Source organism: Patiria miniata, unplaced genomic scaffold (assembly GCF_015706575.1).
Source record: "Patiria miniata isolate m_02_andy unplaced genomic scaffold, ASM1570657v1 HiC_scaffold_4, whole genome shotgun sequence".
In the NCBI taxonomy this organism is placed as follows: domain Eukaryota; kingdom Metazoa; phylum Echinodermata; class Asteroidea; order Valvatida; family Asterinidae; genus Patiria; species Patiria miniata.
Window position 1 is genome coordinate 9,799,983 of NW_024037071.1, and position 20,126 is coordinate 9,820,108.

At 40.6% G+C, this 20,126-nt stretch overlaps 1 protein-coding gene across 1 annotated transcript; it reads left to right on the forward strand.

Moving 5' to 3' along the window:
- Positions 1–1,858: 1,858 nt before the first annotated feature.
- On the forward strand, positions 1,859–16,561 carry LOC119740097. Its single transcript, XM_038215299.1, has 12 exons — positions 1,859–2,381; positions 3,520–3,752; positions 4,581–4,686; positions 6,032–6,126; positions 6,479–6,668; positions 7,058–7,163; positions 11,803–12,062; positions 12,173–12,405; positions 13,338–13,443; positions 13,726–13,811; positions 15,010–15,202; positions 15,590–16,561. The coding sequence occupies exons 1-12, from the start codon at positions 2,129–2,131 to the stop codon at positions 15,700–15,702; spliced, it is 1,974 nt and encodes a 657-aa protein (XP_038071227.1). The 5' UTR covers positions 1,859–2,128; the 3' UTR covers positions 15,703–16,561.
- Positions 16,562–20,126: the final 3,565 nt, after the last annotated feature.

The following is a 20,126-nucleotide window of genomic DNA, read 5'->3' on the forward strand; positions in this document are numbered from 1 at the left end:
ACGGTTGGATTACATTATGCGACGCTCAAAATTGTGTCCACATGGTCCACAATGATACTGAAATCACATCCGGTATGGAATGTGCGCAATTCTATGGGATGTTTTCGGATAGCATTTGCGCACATTGTCTAACTGCGGTCTTGAACAGCTGCAGCCAGATGCTTTATACTAAGGTCATAGGCCACTTCCTTCACAAGATTCTGTGAAGCTCATCAGAGTATCCCAGCGTCCTGTTTGCAGGGCGGGGGGTACGAGCGAATAACTTTTGTTGCTTAACGGGGATGCTGTAGAATTACAAACAGTTTCGACCATACTTGTTCACCAATAATTAATCACTGTGTTTAAGCAATAACAACAAACTCGCTGTTCCTGTCGATGATTTTCACAGAGAGTTTTGCTGTAATCGGTTGTAAGAGAACATAATTTTTAACTGTGCACAGATGTAAAATCAATCCCTAGTCCAAATATACTAAATTTATTCAAAGAAACCACATCAGGAAACTGACAAGATGCATTTTATAATGATTTTAAGGTTGAACGGCGAAATTTACTGGAGGGGGGTTCAAACCTGGGACCTCCGGATAACTAGAGGTTGAAGGAACAACCAAACGGTGTTGGGCCATGGATTACCGCAAACCTTGTCACACACATCAACTCACAATGCATGTTTAAATCCATGTTTGACTTTTTCAACATGCCGCCTGAGGGCGCTCTAACATTTGATAACGTCACCTGTAATATTTGTGTACAGTACTGCCCTGGCAGACACTCACATCTTTGAAAGCAAGTTCGCATCTTCTGCCAATTTCAAATAATAAGGCACTTCCGGTTTCGACCGGAAGGAATGGTCACATGATTTTGCACTTAATACCGAAAATTACGACCCTGCAATATCGTAATATCTATCACGGTTGATTTTTTGCAAATTTTCAAGGTTTAGAGGTCGTTTTATTGTTACTTCCGGTCTGATGACGCAATCAATTGAAAGTGAGCCCCAAATCCCAAGTACCCACTCCCAATTAAACCCCAGTAAGCATTCAATTGTGTATGAAAGAGCCTTAGCAAAACATATCACATACGTTCTTGGTGGGTAGATTTTACTTTTCTGAAATATTAAAAAAAATACTTCTTTATTATCATTTAGTTTTGTTTTAGTGCGGATTGTTTTAGTTTTTAAGTTAAATATGAAAACGTACCTGACTAAGAGAGTGCTATGAAATCGCAGTACCTGGCATTTTGAGTTCTATTTTCGAAAAAAAAATGCCTTACATTGGCACACCAGATCCAGAAGATACCGTTAACACAGTCTTCTAAAGCTATACCGAATTTAGAGCACATTGTACTCGAATTTTGGAACGCAAATCGGAGACACTGTATGCAATTTGTTTATATTTATTTACCGGAGGAAACGATGGATAGCGAAGCAAACATGTCACATTCATCATAGGCGTAGCCGGGGGGGGGGGTATTTACACACCCCCAATATTTTGTAAAAACTGCCTTTTTCCATTCAAATGCCTTCCCCCCAATATTGTTTAAAGAGAGCCCTTTTTTACGAAGTGCCCTTTTTTTCTGAACACGTGTCCTTTTCAAAAAAAAGTGGTGCCCTTTTTTGTGGCATCTGCCGTTGTGGGTGCCTTTTTTTTTTTTTTTTTGAATTTCGCACATGTATCGCCCTGAAAAGCACCATATATTGGCCCATTGTGTGCATAATTGTCGTTTTTTAACAGCGCCCCCATCGACAGATGGTACCAGCCAGCCACCCCCCCCCGCTTTTTGATTTTACGGAGGCCAAGTGTCCGAAGAAAAAGACCTGTCTACATTTCACAACGGATGTGCAAGTGCCCTTTTCAAAAATTTTACCCCCCAATAAAAATGACAGTGCTACGCTCCTGTTCATGTCTGAATGGGACAGAGCTCGAAGGTCACATTCAAGGTGACTGGCAAAATCTGGCGGAATGCTGTTGACAGAAGATAACAATCACGCAGGGTTGATGATGGGGTGCGGCACACTGTAACCTGTGAAGGCTACAACTTGGTAGCCTACACGAACAGTATCGAATATCGGCCTCAGTGGGATCGTTCAAAAGCAAACTATGGATACGGCGTGAGCGAGTCAAACTATTTTATGCCAGTGAATTGTCGCCTTGCCGCCATCATGAGCGTTGCCGAACAAATCCAGGCGTTGATGCCGGACTTGATCAACGGGAAAACACACCAACAACTGGAGGGGGAGCTGGCGGAACGTGACAAGGGGATGGGCGCCCATGTCATCAACGGTATCAAGTTCCCGTGTTTCGTGTCGCGGTCCAATCTGGAAGCTCTGAGGACTTTTGAAGTGCGCGATGACGACGTGTACGTCTTTTCCTACCCAAGATCAGGTGAGGATTGATAGCCTACATTAAATATTGGACCTGTTCCTCTGACCATGGAGCTATAAAAGGTTTTGTTATACCTCTGTCTTGAATACTGTATTTTCATTGGCCCAGAACGATCACTTGTTAAGTTTGTAAAAAGTCATGGGATATCATATGTGCGTGATATCCCACAGGGAGTGTGCTATAACTTGGCGTACGGTACGTATGGTGTGAAACGCTTGTATCGTTGGTACACCCACGCAATTTTCACCATGTCTTTACACATGAGAGGGAGCAGCGAACTAGCAGACGATCAGCTGTTTCGAGCACGCCACGTGCATGTCAGTTGACGATTTGTCGATTTCCATGATTTCTGTGTTTACTGCTGATTGTTTTCTTGATTTTTGCAAAATCAAGAGAATTCAGGTATAACAAAACAATTGTTGACTGATGTGATGTCCCTCGGGTGTTCAAATCGTCATATCCCGCACCACAGCAGTCAACAATTGTTAATTAGCTCCATGCCCTTGACCACACACTGACATATAATGAGTAACTAGAATATCATGTCGTATACTCGACAACTCTAAATATACCTTTTGCGACCACCCAATAATCATGTATAAAGTGATTCCAACTAGGAACTTTGCTTAAGTTAAAAGATGTGGCTATTATAGCTCCATGCTATTTTAGTGTCAATATTTTTTCCCTTCCAGAAATGTTCATGCCTGAATTATTCTTTTGCATAAAAGGGCTGAATTTTGGTCATGGAACACATTTATTGCATTCCTTTAGTTACCTTATGCAGTAGACGAACGCAATTTGCTGGCTTAAGGTGTTTTGTGACTAATCATATTTCTTGACTGCAAATGTGTTGTTACCTTTGCCAGAAAAAGTGTTAGAGTCACAGAATTTGTGTACAAACAAATCTTTATCTGATTCTGTTTTTTTGTTTATCAATAATGTAGTCCTATTCGTCATCCAGTAAATAAGCACACGTTTGCTGTCTTTTCTTTTTACACACGATGCCATGTCTCAATTTTAAATGATTATATAATGTTCACTGCTTCCTCTCCCTGTATTATTTTATAACAAGCTAAATCGATTTAGTCTGTGTATTGTTCACTCAAAAATCAGTGGACCTAGTTTTATTCAATTACAGGCACTCACTGGATGAGTGAAATACTGCATTATATCCTTCACGATGGGAAGGGCGATTTCAACCGTTCTTTCATGACCAACGCTTTGGAGATGACGATGGCAGAAGACCCAACTCAACTTGAGAGTGTGACCCCCGGGTACAAGATGTACGCAGCCATGGCATCGCCACGGTGCATCTTAAGCCACTGCTTGGAGAGTTTTCGACCTCCTCAGATCTTAACTAAGCAAGCAAAGGTGAAGTTTTTTGTTTGTTGCATTGTCAAGTGAAGTGATACAAAATGAAGAAAATACACTAAAAGAAATAAAAGGAAAACGCAAGTATCAGCTCCCTGCCCCGCGCATGAGCACTACCATTAACGCATTGTTCAAAAATTCATATTTTAAGCCTGACTGCCGATGACGCCATCTTCATGACAAACTAAATGAAGGTTGTTGATTGGTCAATAGCCTTCAGCTCACCTAATGCATTGAATGGGAAAGCATGGCGCCCGGACGATATCGACATTGAAATTTGTTTTTCGACAACTCTTAGCTCATCCCTTCACATATAAAAGCTGACAACCGCTTCTTTGTCCAAGCACACGTTTTCGTGTATCATTATTATAGCGTTTCCAAAGCTAAGTGCACGTCATGTTGAAGCACATGCATTTTCGTGGTAGCATCCCAATGTGTAATGATGGGAGTATCCGAAGACGTATTAGAGGCTCAGAAACAAAATGCTACCTAAACCACCATTTTATTTGTGTGGTTATTTCATCGAACCAATTATGTGGATGTGCATTTCACATCATTTTTTTTGTCGTATGTACATGTCACTAGCATACACATCCCGCTATATATCCTTTACGCTTACCAAACCTAATGGTCAGTGTGTATTGGTCTTTATGAGTGCAATGGTAAGAATATCTGCATTAGATAACAGATGGAATGTTCCATTCCACGAAGAGAAGCCGGGTGGAATGGAACATTCCGATCTGTCACCAAATGAAATTATTCTCAATATGTAAGTGTACAATGTACGGTGCGGGTAATTTGTTTTGTTCGTTTTTTTGTTGTGTTAAGGTGGTGTACGTGGCCCGAAATCCAAAGGACATGCTCGTTTCTTTATCCAACATGACATCAGATTGGAAGTTTGATGAGATGTTCTGGGCATTTTGCAAAGAGAAAAGTAAGTTTAGTGCAACGCAGCAATTAACATTTACTTATTATTTGTTACTCTATTTTTTTCCCTTCTATTGTTGTCTCTGGATTGTTTCACGTTTCCTTCTTTAGACGCTACAGGTGTTTGGGAGTTGCTGAGAAGCAACTTATATGCTTGCACTTTTCCCATTTAACCTGATTTGTTTAATGATAAAAATAATAATAATATTTTCTACTAATGCTTTAATCGGACGACTTTCCTATAGGCTTGTGCACAAACATAAACTGTCACCTAACCCAAGTTTACCTTATCCTTTTTCCACGAAATTCGGTATTGTTACTAATTGTACCAAGAGGAATCGAACAAGATGGTTAGCAACGATACAGTTCCTTGGCGTAAGGGTCGTTTTTAACAATAGGGTGACACCAAGGCGTGTCGCCCTAATCCAGACGCGGCTTGAAGAAACTGCCGCCCGTTTGCGAGATTCTGTAAATTTACACAACCACACGAGTTCGGCACATCCATGGACTTGTGCACAAAACTTATAACCCTAACCCTAACCCTTATAACCCCTAACCATAAACCCTGGCCCAAGCCCTCGTCATAATGGTGGTTTAAAGAACAGAGCGACAGAACTGCTGTCGCCCTAAAAAGGTGTGTCGCCCTACCCTGCGCAGCGTTTACAAAAAATGTTTATCAGAACTCGCCAACAGTGGCCCTTTGGGCCACAGGTACTTCCCCGCACTACGCAAGACCCTATTCATGTCAAATCAAGAAAAAGCCACGTGTCAGACAGTGTCCAGCAAGTTGTCAGACAGTGCACTTAAAAGCTAATTGACGGCTATGGGGGTGGTTTGCGGCTATGAAGGGAGATGGCTGTGTCAAGTTACAGGTGTTTGTATATGTTTCAATGGGACTTGGCAGGAGGCCTGGTCGAAAGTTTGTTGACACGGCCTTGGTAAAGCCCTGGCTGCAAAGTTCATTGAACCAGCTTATTTGGCAAGGGTTGAATGAGGATTAGATGGAAGGTGACCGTCATTGGCCCTCAATTTTTTTTTATTCAAAAAAATCGGTGACATGTGCACCACAGGTGCACATGTCACTCTGCGCAGGGTTAAGGTAAAAATAACATAAAAAGCATGTCGACCCAAACCCAGAAAATGCCAATATAATAACAACTCACTGAAACCGATATCAGATAATACAAATCACTATGTTTCCCTGTTCATTTTCACTTTTTAATTTTTTTGGTCACTTGAACTGCAAAAACAGAGCCTGTATCTAAATAATGTATTGACTTCTGCCGTTTGTTTGGGGTTGTTTGTTGGGGTTGATTGTTTATTGGTGTGTCTGTTCCTCCGTGTATCTCCAGTGTTAATGGGATCTTGGTTTGATCACGTGCTGAGCTATTGGAACCAGCGGGACAAGGAACATTTTCTGTTTGTAAAGTACGAAGATCTCCACAAGGTTGGTAATTTTGGTCTATACGCGCCTTTGCATTGATATACAGAAGGCCGCATAATTTTAATACAGGGTTGCACCCTATATGCATCGCTTCTATTTTCATGATGGAGTACCATGAGAAAGGTCTATTGCCATTATCATTAATTGTTAGGCCAATAATGCAATAATCACTGTGTTATTATATGGCCATTGGTATTATGTTCAAAGAGTTCGTTTCACGAATATTCGCACAACAATGGAACCTATAGTTTATACAAAACCGTATGGGAAATATGTTCAGCACTATAGATAGATAACTGAGGCAAACACTTCACGAAACTCCACTTTCCTTCTTTGTTTCACTCCTAATGCTCAGGACCTCAGGGGCTCCATTTGCAAACTAGCTAAGCATGTCGGGAAGGATCTATCCGATGACGTCATCGATGACATCCTGGAGCGTGTGACCTTTGGTGGGATGCAGAAGACTTATCAACAACTTGAGGAAGAACGCGGGGAGGAGGGGCAACGCATGACGCGCTACCAGGGAAATCCGCATCTTAGACGAGGTGTGGTGTGATTGTGTTCATCCATTGATTTTTATGTTTTTTTTCTTTCTTTCAATGGTTCCCTATTCCTAAATGTTCCTCCCCATCTTTCATATACTACTCAATTTAGAATAAAACTGTCGCGTTGCTTTGTTTCTTGCACCCCTTCCTCTCAACCAAGTAAAAAATAAAAAAGACAGTGGACATTCCCGACCCAGCAGTAAGGTATTATAAGTTTCTGCCAGGATTAGAAACTCGGCTTTTTGACATCTCTAATGATTCTGCAAGAAACAGAAATGTTGCCAAATGACAAGAAGAATGCTTGTGGAATGACAAGTGGAATATTGTACGGAGTATTTCACCAGGAGTGTGTTGTGACTTGATTTAACAAGTTGTATTTTCCGTGACAGGAAAAGTCGGCAACTGGAAGAACACTTTCACGGTGGCACAGAGCGCCCTCTTCGACAAGATCTACGCCCTGAGGATGGAAGGGACCGGCTTGGATTTCGACTTTGAGCTTTGAGAGCCCCATTGTGGGACGGGCTGGACCAACTTGTGTACTTCGGCATATACTGCCTCTCTGTATTTGGTTCTGTAGAGCTTCACCAGTTAAATTAATAGCCTATACAATTATACATTCTGTTGAGTTATAGATACTACATGTCTTGTCAAAATATAATAATACATTTTAAGTTGTCAGAGCGCTAACATGTGCTCATACCTTTCAGTAGATAAATAACCCGTTCAGTACCATTAGATGTTTGTCACTCATCTTTGGTTATCACACTCAAGGTACTGAAATGACCAGTTGTTTACCGCAGGCTTTTTGACAACTTTTAGTGTAAAGCGCCCTCACAAGCCATTAATGAAAGGCAATTTTTATATTATTAACATGTGGTGTGATATCAATTACTCTCAGATCCATTAAAAGAACTGTACAAAAACAAATAATATAGTGCAATTATCTTGGCCTATATATGAAAAGGTATTTAACGCTCCTTGGGGGTTTCAGTTATTAATCAGTCTTATCAGTGCACAAAGTTGTAATATGAGTTCAATTTGGATGCAGTTAAAGATGATACGAAGCTGACAATGCATCGCCATCCCCCATCTGCCCCCAATTCGGTGGGGTTTCTGAAACAAAAATGAAATTATTGTCTTGTCTTTCATCTTTTCATTTCTTTTAAATTTTACGTACATTAGCCAATTACATTTTTAAATATTCACACCCAAATAAAATCACCTCCCGAAAAGTGATAGTTCCCGAGCCTGCATGTAGCCATTTTAAGAGTGGCACCCTTCCACTTTCACAGGCAAATAGGACCCATTTTTTCATCCGTGATTTTATCAAGCCTGCCCTCAGGTGGAAGCCCCAAAACCAGGGAGTTGATCCTTGGGTATATTTAAACAATTCCACCGTTTTTAAAGCCAAACGGTCTCCGTTTTCAAAAGAAATTGTGGGGGCACTTTTTATGCTAATCAGCTGGCGTAGAAATTCTCGCTTGAATTAGGTCTGTGCACCCTATAATGTTGGAAAGTTGACTTGGGTGGTTCGTGCATCATCATCAACACTGAAAGCGGGGAGAGACCGGAATCAAAAGTACTTGTACTTATCATTGGCTGTGACAATTCTCAACTTAGCACAGAATAACACACATTGGCTTATTACACTGTTTACATGTCATGTGCGTTTGTCTTCTCTTATAATACTGCAGACAACACAATCACGTCTCTTGCCGGCGTCATTTCTTCCAGGATAGTATTGACATCAAAAACCCATATGTTGATACAAAGAAATCTAATTAAAACACCATTAATACGGATATGGCCGCAATCTTTGATATTTCATGATGTCTGCTATTTTTAGATCTACTGTGTGTCTAGACCAAGTTTCTTTTTTATAGGGCTATTTGAACCCATACTCACTGCATGTAGATGCGACCTTCTTTTGTGGAACTCGAGTCCCATTGCATGGGATCCAATCATACTTCTTTCACTGGCACCCATAGGAATGTCTTCTAAAATAGGGGGCGCTCTTCAAAACCAGCCATTATGCAAACTACGCATTAGGGTTTTGGGGCTCGGTTTTCATATTCCTCGTTCATATCAGAAATCTCTATACCATTTTGGAAAAAGGTTAATGAATAAAATTATCTGCAATTTTAGGGCCAGTTTTGTTTTCATCTCGGGGGGCACATTTTGGCTCGAGGGGGCATTTTTATGTCCGCAAAAGGGACACTTGGGTAAATCTGGTGAGGGGGGGGGGGACCATAACATAGGTGACACTACCTTTGTTGTCATGTCTCGACATAGCTCGAAGGTCACATTCACAGTGACTGGCAAAATCTGATGGAACGTTAGACCAGGGTGACCGTTTTAGCCGATTTTCGGCTAACTTTGAAAGATTTTTTGTTAAAAAAACGAGTTTGACGGAAAGGTTTGACGGATATTTTTGGCAGATTTCTGGCAGAATTCTACAAAAATGGTTATTTGGCAGAAAAACATAGCAAATTTGAAAAAAATGGTACATTTGTTTAAAAAAGCTTCAATCTTTTCAAACAAATTCTTGCATAATGGGACAGGTTGGCTTGTCTAGGTGCTGAGGTTCACTGGGAACCGGACTTTGTCTTGACGCAACCAAGTTTTGCCAGAAATTTAAGCAATAATTTCATAACATCTTGGTGTGACTATAGATTGTTTATAATGTAATTTGAACCTTAATTAAGGCAATACTACAAATCTGCATGTGATAATAAGTGTTTATAGTGTATTTCGAGTAATTCAAGGAAATTTGGCAGATTTTTGATAAATCTGACAGCTTTTGCAGTGCCTTTAGCAGAATTTGGCCATGACCTTACGGTCACCCTGCGCTAGACTGAAGATTACAATCACACAGGGTTGATGTTGGGGTTCAGTATGACATTGAAGACCTTTTCTTTTTAAAACTCGCAACAAAGGACAGCGCTGAGGTCCTCGTTTTTAGTGCCAATTTACAATTCGTCAATACAATTTGACAGTTAACATAAAGCTACTTACATCATCACGAATCGCTGGTATTAAAAAAACAAAGTGTCCAGCAGAACATTCCTATACACTTGACGGCCTAGTATCAAAATACAAGTTCAACAACTTTTCAGCTTCCGGAAAAGCAGATTGTACACTTACACGCAGGTGGCTGAAAAGAGGCCCTTTACTTCCAAGCGACCACTGTACAGATCGCAGCAAAATAGGGTGATTGTGTGTTTACGGACCCCTCTGCTTTTTTTTGTTTTGGTCCTTTATGTGTTATTAACATTCGAAACTGACGGTCTCCTTTCAATTCTAATGACCATAGTTTTTACAACCTTTGGAAAAAGAAGTGCAATTTTGGTGTGCCTTTTTTCGGTGAAATTGAAGTCATGTGAAACCTGCATTTCAGCTAGCAGAAAAGTTAAAACAAATTGAACCTCCAACACGTTCAATCTGCTTCTCTGCTACGGTATTGACAGTAGAATATTAACAGATGTCCACTGTTCACCCTCAGTAATCCTACTTTATGTGTTCAGAATTTGATGGGATGGAATATAAGGTCATTAAGGTGCTGGAAACCATGTCTTTTTTTAATCAGACGTGTTTTTTTTTTAGAGAAGTGATTACATGTAGTGAGAAAGTAGCAAATAAAGATCCGGTATGTGCAGGTAAGATTCAGGGTATAATCAATTGATGTTTTTGTTAATTATACTATTATATTCTCCGTTTGCTGGTACCATCTGTCGATGTGGGTGCTGTTCACTTGAAAAATGTCGATTTATGCACCATCACAGACAATATATGGTGGTGTTCAGGGCATGCGCGAAAAACACATAAAAAAAACAACACCCCCAACGGCCGCCTTCCACAAACAGGGCACAACTTTTTCTCAAAAAGGGCACTTTTTTCGAAAAAAAAAGGCACTTTTTTTCCGAATAAAAGCACTTTTTTCCGAAAAAAGTCACTTTTTTACAAAAGAAGGGCACTCTTAACAAATATTGGGGGGGGGGGGGGGGGGAACGATGGTATAAAAGGGCATTTGAATGGAAAAGGGCAATCTTTACCCAGGGTTTGACCTTAACTTTTTTGTTCACTAGCCAGCCGGGCTACTGAAACAGACTCTTAACTAGCCCGCGGGCATTTTCACTAGCCCGCATTTTTTTCCTTAAGTCAAATACAAAATGACGTATTTTCAGGCTCAATTCTGAGGCAATTTTGTCAGTGTTTTTGATTAACAGATCTAATAATTTAACCCTTTAAAACAGTTGATAAATTTAGACGCAAATTGATGGGGTTTTCTTTCTGAATTTAATGATTCGTTTCTTCCTGTACGTTCATCTTTGCCGTATCCCAATAATTTTTCACTCGCCAGCCGCTCTAGTTAAGGAACAGCTTGACTAGCCCGCCGCTGTTTTGACTAGCACTTATAATGTTTTGTTAATGTTTCATGCGGGTATTCAACGGATCTTGACACGACCTCGTATTTTTTTTAGGTGAAACAATACTGGTCAGTTAGGGTGAATCACGTTTCATTGAAATAGGTCGCAATGGTGCAATATCACCGTGCATTCGAATTGAGAAAATGTTCACTCATACCCTGATAAAAAAATTAATTGCCCACAACAAGGTTACCAATACCAATGTTGCAATTAACTGCGCACTATACTGCCGTTCATGAGGCCATCAAAACAGACAGGTGTTTTTTTTAACTTTTAAATCAAACACAATGGGTCAGTTTTTGCTTCATATAACGATTTAAATCCTGACCTCAGATAGTAGATACGCCAGCCGGAAGTACCCGCATCTCAGACCAATCTGACGGTTGCTTATAAAGCCAAACTACTGCTTCCCTTTAAAACAACAGACAACCTCATCGTGTGAGTCGTGTGTCTCTCTTTATTTCGGCAGATATTCTGACGAGTTAAGAAAAAAGATAGATCACAGTTCGCGTAAGAAAAGAGTTTGAGTGTTTTCACATGATACACATATCGGATAGATCTTTGCAAACAGCACATATTCAAACAAACCTTACATACAATTGATCTAGAATATAAAAATAATCTGGCTTGGAGAACATTGACTAAGGCCAAATCTTTTGCCCTAAGCCTTAAAATCCTGCCTTGGGTCAGCCTTAACGCCAAAGCTGATCACACGGCACTGGTGTTCGTCGCCTTGCGGCCACCATGAGCGTTGCCGAACGAATCCAGGCGTTGATGCCGGACTTGATCAACGGGAAAACGCACCAACAACTGGAGGAGGAGTTGGCAGTTAGCGACAAGCAGACGGGCTGCCATGTCGTGAACGGAACCAAGTTCCCCTGGACCATATCGCGGTCCAATCTGGAAGCCCTCAGGACTTTTGAAGTGCGCAATGACGACGTATACGTCTTCACCTACCCAAGATCAGGTAAGGATTGATGAGCCTACACTATAAATTACATTTCTATAAAATTCGATTTAGTTTTGTTTACTGGTAAACACGCAAAACTCAGTTGACCTAGTTTTATTCACTGATAGGCACTCACTGGGTGTGTGAAATACTGCAGTGTATCCTTCAAGATGTGAAGGGCGATTTTGACCGCACATTCATGACCAACGCTTTGGAGATGACGATGACAGATGACCCGACACACCTTGAGAGTGTGGCCCCCGGGTACAAGGCGTACGCAGGTATGGCATCGCCACGGTGTATCTTCAGCCACTGCTTGGATAGTTTTCGACCTCCTCAGATCTTGACTAAGCGAGCAAAGGTAATATGTTATTCAATAGTCAATTAAGTCATACAAAATGAGGGAAAAGATATCAAAAACTAGAAATGTGTTTGTGGACAACACCAGCTGTTTTGGCTGAATATAATGGCTCTGTGATATGTGATGACGTGACTTCAAATTTCATCTCTGACACATGCAGGTTTAGGTTATATACAAAGCTACGATGAAATCAGGAGTATATAGTGGCACCTTAAATGTGACTCAAATGACTTTTCAGGACGTCAGGAGGACACCATGATGACGTCACTTGAAATTGTATCTATAATACACCCTTGTATACGTACACATCAAGTTACAACCAAATCGGACCTAAAGTTTCTCAGTATAGGCCTAAGGAAAATGCACCTTTAATGTGACGTCACATGACATGTAATGATGGTATGATGAGGTCAATAAAATGTCATCCATAATACATCCCGATATAAGTAGATATCAATATATAACCAAATGGGACCTATAGTACAGTAGATGTACACATTTGAAAATGCATGATAATGTGACGTCACAGTCATGTGATGCCGTTACTTCAATTTTCACCTGTAACACATCCCTGTCTTTGTGTACATACCAAGTTTCAACCAAATCGGACTGGTACTTCCGAAGTTATGTACGATTCGAAAAAATACCTTTTATATGACGTCACGTTTCACCTGATGACGTCATCGTTACGAAAATCGTTTCAGGCCATCTTCAGGCGGAGGTCTAAGTCTGTATGGGTAGAAGAAAACGAGTACAAAACCTATGGAGAGGAGTCTGAGAAAGAAAAAAAAAGCTAGAAAGGTTACACCAACATATTTAGTTGACAGTGACATAATAGTTAACGTAATATGTTTTACGCTGCGTATTACGGTAAATGGCTTTACAGAGGATGCAAAAAAAGTTTGGCTGTTTGTTTGTTTGTTTGTTTTAAGGTGGTGTACGTGGCCCGAAACCCAAAGGATATGCTGGTTTCTTTATTCGAAATGGGAGCACATTGGAAGTTTGATGAGATGTTCTGGGCATTTTGCCACGGGAAAAGTAAGTTTTAATGCAAAGCAAAATTAAATGTAGTCGATATTAGATAATTCAAATCAACATCTTTCCTTGTACATCTTCACTTTTATCATTTTTTTTCACGGCAGAAACCGAGAACCTATAAATTTTGTTTAAGTCAGTTCTATTGTTCGCAAACATTGACTGCCTTAATTTATTGGACTGCAAAAACAGTCCCCAAATAATGTATGAACTTCTGCCATTTGTTATGGTGTTTGTTTGTTTGTGGGGTTGTTCAATTGATTGTTTGTTTGTTCATTCCTCCAGTGCATCTCGGTTCTTGGTTTGATCACGTGCTCAACCACCGGGACAAGGAGAATTTTCAGTTTATAAAGTACGAGGATCTCCACAAGGTTCGTAATGTTGAATCACAAACTGTCTCTCCGTCGCGCATTGAAAGTTCAGAAATATACGTTCAGAAAGCCTTATGCTTGGTGCACAGGGCGGTTTCAGGAATTCCTGCAAGTGGGAAGGGGGGGGGGGTTCATGGCCGTCAGATTTTTTTATGTCCGATTGTTGCGGACATTATTACTGTAAATGTTATAATGTTATTTTGGTATCAGAGCAGGGGGGGGGGGGGGTCGACCCCCAAAACCCCATCTCTGGATCTGCGACTGGTGCATGATTCGAACCCGGGTCACAGCGGTTGGAGGCGATACCGCTACGCCAACCTGACTCCCCTGGACTCAAACAAACAGATAGTGCGATAAGGCTATGAGCTTCGTGTCCTGCAGCTAGCTCAGAGCTCTGCGTCATGCATTGGACAAGATCAATGTATACAGTGTAATAACTATGATTGAGGAGTGGATGCGTTTAATAATCAGCTGTAACAAAGTGTTAAAAGAGCTGTCACTTTCATTACATCCGCTATTGTTATTATAATTATTAGGCCTTTAATGCAATAATCACTGTGTTATTGTTGGCCATTCATAAATTCCTTAGACAGTTTGCCCATTCCTTTTGGTCGAGAGCCCGTCACGTGGTCAGTCTTAAACGATTCAAAACACCCGGATGGCTGTTCTTAAACACTTTTCCAGTGTCACATGAAATGTTGGACTCCTATGAAATCCGGTCCCTTTTTACCCTTATTTTGGTTGAACGTTCACAATTTTCAGTTAGGCCTGCGCAATATTACCAATGAGTCCGTATTTCATAACCTTAAATTCATACTACGCAGGTACAGCTGCGTTCTTCGCCAATCTCGATATAAGGAGGTGTTTACGACTACTCGCGAGAGGCATGTACCGTAACATATCCAGAGGGGTGTTTAAAAAAAACATGAACTTGTTGAACAAAATCGTTGGAAAATTAATAATTGTTCACTTGTTTTGACTGTTTCACCGAAAAGGCCGAGCAGACATTTATTCCCTGTATTGTGCACAAGATAATAAGGAGTTTAATTCACGAATATAATATTCACCAACACGTGGCGATTATATGAATTGAAATGAAAAAACGTATGGGAAATTAGTCAGAACTATAGATGTATAACTGAGGCAAACGCTTCACAAAATGCCACTTCGCCTTGTTTTTTACTCCTATATTATTCAGGACCTCAGGGGATCCATTTGCAAACTAGCTCAGCATGTCGGGAAGGATCTACCCGATGACGTCATCGATGACATCCTGGAGCGAGTGACCTTTGGTGGGATGCAGAAGACTTATCAACAGATTGAGGAAGAACGCGGGGAGGAGGGGAAACGCATGACGCGTTACCGAGGAGTGTTTCCGTATCTCAGACAAGGTGTGGTGTGGTTGTGATATTTCATCGATTTTTAGTTATGTTTTTGTTTCAGATCTTTTGTAATAGATCCCCGTTTCTAAATTTTCCTTCCCATCTTTCATATACTACTCAATTTAGAACAAGACTGCCCGTGTTGCTTTGTTTCTTGCGGACCTTTCCTCTCACCGAAGTAAAAAAAAAGAAGACAGTTGACATTCCCGACCCAGGATTAGAACTTAGTTTTTTGACATTTCCAAATGATTCTGCGAGAATCGGAAATGTTGCCAAATGACAAGAAGAAATCTTTATTAGCTAATGCAGTGGAACATTGTACAGAGTATTTCACCAGGAGTGTATTATCATTGATTTAACAGTTCTTTTCACCTTTTATTTTATTTGCCGCAACAGGAAATGTCGGCAATTGGAAGAACACTTTCACGCTGGCACAGAGCGCCCTCTTTGACAAGATCTACGTCCTAAAGATGGAAGGGACCGGCTTGGATTTTGACTTTGAGCTTTGAGAGCCCCGATGTGAATTGGGCTTCACTATACTATTAGATATACTGCCTCTCTGTATTCCGTTCCGTAGAGCTTCACCAAATTAATAGCCTAAATATTTATTATTTCTGTTGAATTAGAGATACTACATCTATTCACCACAGGCTTTTTCAGCTTGTGGGACGGGCTGCACTATAGCTTTTATACTACAGCATATAATCTTATTGCCTTCAGTTTCTCCAGATAAATGCGAGATATATTAAATCAATTTCTAGTCCCAGTATAATAAATTATTGTTTTGCCAAAGAAACCACATAGGCAAACTGGCTAGGTGCATTATTTTTATGTTAACGTTGAACAAAGAAAAATTGACCACAGCAGGGCTTGAACCTGCAAACTCATGATTTGCCGTATTGTAAAAATAATTATAATACATTCTCGGTTGTAAACATGCTCCTAACTATCAGTAGATACATATTCAAAATCGAAAATATGATAAGACATGAAAACTACAGTGGCGTAACTAAAGGTGGAGGGGCACACCCCAGCTCCCACTCCCTTGGAGGCCTGTGCTTCCCCCTGGCCTTGTGCCCACATTACCAGCACACTTTCGCAAAAAAAGTGGTTCGGCCACCTTTCTGTACAAAACCTCATTGGCCGGGGGTTTTGTGCGTAAACCTTATCAGTCAGCTGATCACACTCAATTGACTTCGCCAAAACCGCATGTCCCATCATAAAGAATAAGTTAACCGGACCATTTATTTTCCGAGAGTGTGATTCTAATGCTATAGTGGGCTTTTAAAAAGAATTTTTGCAAATGGGACAGACACGTTGAAAACATCCAATCAGTTTGGATATTATGCTTCATGAATTTCTGAATAAACGAGCACATTTTTAAACAGTATTTTATTACTATTATTTTTCGGTGTGGTGGTGGTGGTGGTGGGGGGGTGGGTGGGGGGGGGGGGGGGGTGGGGTGGGGAGTGAGGTGGGGGGCTAGACAGACGATATATCCGAATGGCACAATAAGACCGACACTGGGCGCAATAAATTCGCGAGTGATTAGGGTTTCAAAAATGTATACTCGAGTCATTTGCATCAAAACTGACCCCACATTTTTTTTTGCAAAAATGCAAAAAATGCAAAAAACGAGACCGTCTAGTTTAAAAATCGGTGGAATCGTGCGAACATAGCAGAGGATCATCTTCCTAGCTATTGTGCTATTATGTAAGAGCAGATTTGATAAATTAGGGTCAAAAAATGGATCCTTTTTGCGCGAGAAAATGAAGGGATGCCACTGAGCATGCAGGCTCAACCATTACCAGCACACTTTCGCAAAAAATGGTAGGCCACCTTTCTATACAAAAACCTCATTGGCCTGGGGTTTTGTGCGTAAACCTTATCAGTCAGCCGATCACACTCAATTGACTTCGGCAAAACCGCAAGTCTCATCATAAAGAATAAGTTAACCGGACCATTTTTTGCGAGAGTGGGATTCTAATAATTACAAACATTAGCTTAAATTTAAAACGAGCTTTTAAAACCCGTAACAGGCACTAGAAAATGGGCCCCTTGACCCCCAGTATCCCAGCAAATTAAATCCCAATTACTCCACTGACTGTGGAATTAGCAAAGTAAATCAAATGCATTCTTGATTAGTGTTTGTCCAAGACGTCACTACCTGGAGTTTTCACGCATGAACATGTACACTTTCTTACTAAAAATATATTTCATCAACAGAGGGCGCAATTTACAGGACGAGATGGCTGTCTGACGACGGTACTTCGTGGAAGTCCAAAATCGAATGCAAGTCCGACGGAATCGATACCCATTAAACAACGTAATCCATTACAAAACATTATGGAATCGATTATAATTAAATAACATCCGCGCCGCGTTCGTGGGCGTGTAAATAACTATGGCGAGAAAACAAAATGCAAGAAAAACAAAACAACCAAAGGTCTTGGAACCAAGACTAGTTCTTGATGGGAACATTTTACTTCTGAATTATTTGAAATAATTATCTTGCTATCATTTAGTTGTTTCAGTGCTGATGGTTTTTACTTTTAATAAGGGAATAAATGTGTGCTCCGGAGGTTTTTATCACTCGTTTAATACCGCTTAGAGTCTGGGTGCTGATAATTACCCGAGCCGGAGGCGAGGGTAATTATCAGCACCCAGACTCTAAGCGGTATTAAACAGAGTGATAAATACCGACCGAGCACATATTTATTCCCATTCATAAATACCTTATCCGTAAAAAAATATCAAATAATTCGTTAAAAAAATCCCGATTTTGTTCAACAAGTTCACTTCATGCTTTTTGAAACATCCCTCTAGCAAAATAATGGAGTGTTCAGCTGGCGAGTAAGATGTAAACAACCCTTTTATGGAGATTGACGCGTGCGTAACATGTTCTGCGCGATGTCACGCAGAACGCACCTGGGGCGTTGCGTTTTGAATTTAGAACTATAAAATTCTGACTCGCTTGTAGTGTTGCGCATGCCTACGTGAGGATTGGGAACGTTCAACCAATGAAACGGTAAGAGGCACTGGATTTTTAGGAGTCCACATTTTATTGTGACACTGGAAAAGTGTTTAAGACCAGCTAGCCATGTCTTTATCATCCGTTTAAGACCGGCCACGTGACGGGCTCTCGACCAATAGGAATAGCTAAACTGTCTGAGGTATTTATGAATAGTAAATATGAAAACATACCTGAGTAATAGGGAGTGACAATGAAATCGCAATTAACAATTGGAGTATTTTGAGTTAATTAATAATTATGTATCCCGCATTTGAACGAAAAATACCTGAAACAGACACACCAGAAAATATCCCCAAACATTAACACAAAATACAAAGCTATGCCGATTTTAGAAAACTGTATGTGTACTTTTGATGGGGCTAAAATTAAACCCACCTTCACTGCAAGTATAGACGCAACTTTCTTTTGTGGATGGAACTCAAGTCCCATTTCAATGACCACCTTTGAAATCTTAGTGTAAAGGACCAATGAAATCCCTAGACTGAGGATCTGCTGGGCCCAATTTCATGGAATCCGTAACGCCGAAATTTTGTGCTAACGGCCCGCAATTTTGTGCTAACCGAGCTAGCACAAAAATTCTGCGCTAACCTTGTAAGCACAGAATCCTTAGTTACGGGAAGTACACATGCGCACAAGCCAAAATTCCTTGCTAACCCGTGAAATACGCTAACCGTTAGCGCAGAATTTTCCGCTATAGTTAGTGGCGATTTCTCGCTAACCGTTACGGGTTCCATGAAATTGGTTCCCGATATTCACTAGATCGGCAGCGCATGCATACACGCGACCTTACCTGGAGGGTCACGTGCTGGAGCACATATACAAAAAAAACGCGCGCCAAACGTGACGAACGCAACGCCGTTTACGTGCACAATGCGCTGTGCATCGGCACCCTGGTCTATGTGGATTGTAAAACTGTAATTTCTTCTCATTGTCTTTCTCCACAGGCTTCCTCAGGTTTTCGAGCTACAGTGCCTGGGGCATGCACTTTTGAGGGATCCTTGGTTTCATTACCAGAAATAAATAAATAATTTAATAATCGTTTACTTGAAAGACGAAATGGAGTGTCATGGCCTAGCGGTTAAGAGCACCGGACTCATGTTCTGGTGTTTCAGAGGCAACAGTGACGTGGGTTCGAGCCCGCTGGCGGACACTTGTGCCCTTAAGAAAGGCACTTAACCATTCTTGCTTGGTCCATCGGATGGGACGTAAAGCCGTAGGTCCCGTGTGTTGTCGAATGCACGTTAGAGAACCCAGTAACACTTGTCGCTAAGAGAAGGGGTTCGCCCCGGTGTCCTGGCAGTGGCCGCAGCACCTTGTAAACCCTTAAAAGGTGCTACATAATGGGTCTCATATAACTCATGTACTTCATTCATCTAATAATAGACATAACTCCCAGTGCCTTGAGTACCTATACTCCGTTGCGATAATGCCTGAACAGGTTTCTGCAACAGGTTTCGTATATAAAAAGGAGTAAATGCTTCAGATTTCAAATATTATGCACATGTCATTTTCAAGGCTGGGTTGGGGCAACCGTGAAATTATAAAGCACATAATTCTGCGTAAAAATTACTGCATTTATTAATGTTAATCGAGAATTTTTTTATTATAATATTAACAAAGTTCATAAAGTACTTAATGATACCATGTTCGTATGAATAAACATGGCATTTGCTTTTATAAACATTTTTAAGCATTTGCATGTGTATGAATGAAAATTAAGCAAACGCCTTTACTAAAAACCTACGCCAAAATCTGAAAATAATTACTTTTTACCTTTAGCTTTTGCTACACTATAAGCGTTTACCTCGTTTCATATGAATAAAAAGGAGTAAATGCTTCAGATTTCAAATATTTATTTGTCATATTTCAAGGCTGGGTTGGGGCTACCTTGAAAATATA